General features: G+C 57.4%; 1 protein-coding gene across 1 annotated transcript; it reads left to right on the forward strand.

The window, feature by feature from the left end:
• The first annotated feature begins 231 nt into the window (after positions 1-231).
• Positions 232-4,430, forward strand: LHX1 (LIM homeobox 1). The gene is made up of 5 exons (XM_054394328.1): positions 232-401; positions 1,639-1,865; positions 2,499-2,776; positions 3,440-3,605; positions 4,051-4,430. The coding sequence occupies exons 1-5, from the start codon at positions 232-234 to the stop codon at positions 4,428-4,430; spliced, it is 1,221 nt and encodes a 406-aa protein (XP_054250303.1).
• Positions 4,431-4,789: the final 359 nt, after the last annotated feature.

Here is a 4,789-nt window from a genome sequence, read left to right on the forward strand (position 1 = left end):
TCCCTTTTTCTCCTCCTTTGCTTCTCCAAGGGTTTTTAAAACACACACACACAAATAATAGTCAAACAAACAAAACAAAAGCAAACCTACGCCGGTGTTGTCGTCTTTTTCCAAACGATTTTGTTGGTTTTAGTTTTTTGGGGGGTCTTTTTTGGGTGGTTTTGGTTTGTTTTGTTTTCGCTTGACACCTGGGAACCAACATCCCCCCACCCTCAGAAATAACCAAAGACAATGGTTCACTGTGCAGGCTGCAAAAGGCCAATCTTGGACCGGTTTTTGTTGAATGTACTGGACAGGGCTTGGCATGTGAAGTGTGTTCAGTGCTGTGAATGTAAATGCAATTTGACAGAGAAATGCTTTTCGCGAGAAGGCAAGCTTTACTGCAAAAACGACTTCTTTCGGTGAGTACCGGCCCGCCCTGCCCGCAGCCCTACACCTTTTTCATCCATTTCTCATCTCCCTTTTTCTGCTCTTTTTTTCCCTTTTTTTTCCGTGTGTGTGTGTTTTCCCCCGTTTCTCGCACTGACCCACAAACTCCTCTTTCCCCGCTCCGTGAGAACACTCTCGAACACCCCGTTACTCCTTCGGGAGATCTCCCGGAGAAGGGTCCCCCGGTCACCCTGTCGAGGCGCGTCCGCTCTCCGCAGGCACCAGAAGAGCTTGAGTTCCCCAAAGTTGCCTCGAAACTATTGACTGGGGGCGGTGCGGGCCGGGCCCCGCAGGCGGGCGGGGGCTGCGCCGGTCCCGGTGCTGCGACACTTTGCCGGGGCTTCTCGGCGGGGCTTTCCGCGAGCGCACCGGTGCACAGTGATGTTTCCAACACGCCCAGAGTCCGCTGCCGTCCTGGCGGGGAAGGCCCAGTGCGGCGGGAGTGCGCGGCCCGGCGGGCCCAGCGCTTCCCGTTAAGCCGAGCAGAGGCTGCTCCGAAGGACAAGGACCCTCCTCTGTCATCCCCTCGGACTGATGGAGAAGGGAGCGGGTACTGACATCCATGCATCCCGACGGGCCCTGGAATAAATCCCCGGCTAGGGGCGGGCCCCGGCACGTCGGTACTGACAATAACGGGGCCGGGATGCCCATGGAGCCCTTCCCGGTGCATGCCGGAACGCTACCCCGAGCCCCGCCACTCCTCTTCGGACATGGTGGCCGGCTCTACACCGGGTCCGGCTGCCGGGAGCCCGGTCCTGCGGGGAGCACAGCGCTGGAGGCTCCGGTGCCCCATACGGGCCCGGGGCTCCCCGCTACCGGCCGAGCCTGGAGCGGCGGCTCCTCCGGCCAAGGCTCGGCCGTGGGCGATTAATAATGGCCAAGAATTTCTACTTAATGTTTATTAGCGCGTCGTGAACCGATGAGCCGGGATGCGAAGGGGAAACCCCGGTGTTTAATCCATCCCGCAGCCCTTCATCTCCTACCCGCATCGCGTCCTTTCTTTTTTGATATATTTAATTTCGGACATTCTCTCGTTAACAGCGAGAGCCCTCTCTGGGAATGCGCCGGTTCATCCCGTTCCGTTGCGGGGCGGGCGGAGGCGACGCGGAAAGGACCTGGGCCCGGCGGCACCGGGCTGCAGGTGGTTCCCAGTGAGATTCCGCGGCTCTGATCCCCGCTCCCCGGCCTCTTCCTCCCTCCACCTCGCAGGTGTTTCGGGACCAAGTGTGCGGGCTGTGCCCAGGGCATCTCCCCCAGCGACCTGGTCCGCAGGGCGCGGAGCAAAGTGTTCCACTTGAACTGTTTTACGTGTATGATGTGTAACAAGCAACTCTCCACCGGCGAGGAGCTCTACATCATCGACGAAAACAAGTTCGTCTGCAAAGAAGATTACCTAAACAACAGCAATACTGCCAAAGAAAACAGCCTGCATTCAGGTGAGGGAGCGCGGCCGGAGGGGTAAGCCCAGCCGCGGCTTCTCCCGAGGTCAGCCCGGTCCCTTTCTCGTCTTTATTTATTCTCTACCTTATTTCTACTCTCCCTTCTCTTATCCTGTCTTTTCTCCTCTCTGTTCTATTCTTTATCCTCGCTTCTCGCTTCCCTTTACTTCCCTTCTCTTCCTTCTTTCATTTTCCTCTTCCTTCTCCTCTCCATTTCCTCTCGTTTCTTTTCCTTTCCCTTTTCATCCCACTTCCCTTCTTCTCCCCTTTCCCGGTCCCTTCTTCTCCCCTTTCCCGGTCCCTTCTTCTCCCCTTTCCCGGTCCCTTCTTCTCCCCTTTCCCGGTCCCTTCTTCTCCCCTTTCCCGGTCCCTTCTTCTCCCCTTTCCCGGTCCCTTCTTCTCCCCTTTCCCCGTCCCTTCTTCTCCCCTTTCCCCGTCCCTTCTTCTCCCCTTTCCCCGTCCCTTCTTCTCCCCTTTCCCCGTCCCTTCTTCTCCCCTTCTCCTTTTCATTTGCCTTCCCCATGCACTCTCTCCTCTCCCCGGGTCGTTCCTCATCCCGTCCCCCGCGATTGGTATTCCCCCCCGCCAGCCGCCCCCAGGCTGACCATGACCCGGTTTACTCTCCCATAGCCACCACCGGCAGTGACCCCAGCCTGTCCCCCGACTCCCAAGACCCTTCCCAAGACGACGCCAAGGACTCGGAAAGCGCCAACGTGTCCGACAAGGAAACGGGCAGTAACGAAAACGACGACCAGAACCTGGGGGCCAAGCGAAGGGGTCCCCGCACCACCATCAAAGCCAAACAGCTAGAGACTCTGAAAGCCGCCTTCGCGGCCACTCCGAAACCCACACGGCACATCAGGGAGCAGCTGGCGCAGGAGACCGGCCTCAACATGCGGGTCATCCAGGTACCGAGCCAAGGCACCAGGCACGGCTCCGCAGGCGGTGGGGTAATGCGGGACCGCGGAGGGACCGACCCCCGGCAGTCCCCGAACCTCAGGGCCGGGGGAAGTTCTGTCGTCGCTTTAAATCGTGATTTATGGGGCCGGCCCGGTCGGCGGGGCAGAGCTGCGGGTTTCCTACAGAAAGTCCTAAAGAAGCTGGAAATGTCATCGAAATTATTAAACCAGAAATGTGAGGGGTTAATGGAGAAATCAGGGGGGCAAGGCGCGGGAATTGCGGGGAGGTTCATAAACCCGCGGCGCCGAGGGTAATGGGGGGTTACAGGACCATTAAGGACGAGGTTAGATTGGAGAGGCTCAGTGTGAGGGTAATTAGGAGTAAGCTCGTGAGGGTAATCAGAATTAACTCAATCATTTTCGACCTGCAGCCGGCAGGCGCGGGGAAACCGGGTTCACGTGTGGAGGCCCGGCCCCGTTTGAAACGAGACGGAGTGGGAGACGGCTTGCACCGGTCGGGGCCTGCCGAACAAAGAGATCTTGTGGAGTGCTGAGGGGGGATGTTGAGGGCGGGGGGGTTGTTGTTGCACGATGGGACCCAATTTGCCGTGAGCGAGACCCCCACGGCCGCGGCTCCCCTTAAGCGCCGGTTTTTTCCGGCCGCTGGCCCAGGTCTGGTTCCAGAACCGGCGCTCCAAGGAGCGGCGCATGAAGCAGCTGAGCGCGCTGGGTGCGCGGCGCCACGCATTCTTCCGCAGCCCGCGCAGGATGCGGCCGCTGGTCGACCGGCTGGAGCCCGGAGAGCTCATCCCCAACGGGCCCTTCTCCTTCTACGGAGGTGGGTAACGTGCGTCCCATCCTCGCTCCATCCTCCCCTTCCTCATGCCCGGGCTCTTCACTCCATCACCGAGGCCGTGCCGCTGCCGTCCAAACCCACCCAACCCTCCCAGGGGTCAGGTGGTCCTCGGGAATTGTTTGTTTGCTCCTCGGGGGTTATTTCTTTGCTCCTGGGCGGTCCTGGAGGAATCCTTTTCCTTTCATGGAATCAGAGAATCGTTTTGGTTGGAAAAAAACTTTAAGAGCACAGACACCGTGGAGGTGTTCCCATGCTGCTGCAGTAAGGGATGCTTGAGAATGAGCTAGAGCCTGGCCAAGCTGTCAGCTCGGTCCCTTCTTGGGGTCAGCCAGCTCTGGGTGAGGCTTTGGGGCACCCTGTCAAAACGCTCTCCACCTAGTTCCTTTGCCCGTATGTCACCTTCCCTCTGTCTCTCCTTGTCCTCCAGATTATCAGAGCGAGTATTATGGCCCTGGAAGCAACTACGATTTCTTCCCACAAGGACCTCCTTCATCTCAAGCGCAGACCCCCGTGGATCTCCCATTCGTGCCCTCCTCAGGGCCGTCAGGCACTCCCCTGGGGGCCATGGACCACCCCCTGCCCGGACATCACCCATCCAGTGAGGCTCAGCGCTTCACTGACATCATGTCGCACCCCCCAGGAGACTCACCCAGCCCCGAGCCCAACCTGCCTGGGTCCTTGCACTCCATGTCTGCGGAAGTCTTTGGCCCCAGCCCTCCTTTTTCTTCGATATCGGTCAACGGTGGTGCTAACTATGGCAATCACTTGTCACATCCACCCGAAATGAATGAAGCAGCTGTGTGGTAGCTTTAAAACAAACTGGGTCTAAGTAAGTGATGATCATCTAGTCTGCTTATTGTTATGGTGTACAGAAATGAATAAATATCTCTCCTGCCCTAAGACACTATTTCCTTGGGAATGAACTGAATCCAAATCGCTCCAAGGCAAGCTTTGCTCTAGACCAGGACAATCTTCATGTTATGTTTGTATCAGACAAGCAAGGGGACTCTTTTTGTACCATTGACAAAGGAACTGGTGAAGCTGTACAGTACAGTGCTGCCAATGCTGTAGGATGGCGTTCAGTTTGATTGCCCTGTTTGGATGTCATCCTAAAGAGCCACAATCCTTAGAAACTTCTCATTTTAAAAACAAACAAGCAAACAAAA

Source organism: Indicator indicator, chromosome 30 (genome assembly GCF_027791375.1).
Source record: "Indicator indicator isolate 239-I01 chromosome 30, UM_Iind_1.1, whole genome shotgun sequence".
Lineage (NCBI taxonomy): Eukaryota > Metazoa > Chordata > Aves > Piciformes > Indicatoridae > Indicator > Indicator indicator.

Excerpts from the sequence above, each read along its gene's own strand:
- LHX1 (XM_054394328.1), top strand. The coding sequence starts at position 232 with ATGGTTCACTGTGCAGGCTGCAAAAGGCCAATCTTGGACCGGTTTTTG. Across the intron at positions 402-1,638 it reads TGCAAAAACGACTTCTTTCG|GTGTTTCGGGACCAAGTGTG; the intron begins GTGAGTACCGGC and ends TCCACCTCGCAG. Across the intron at positions 2,777-3,439 it reads TCAACATGCGGGTCATCCAG|GTCTGGTTCCAGAACCGGCG; the intron begins GTACCGAGCCAA and ends CCGCTGGCCCAG.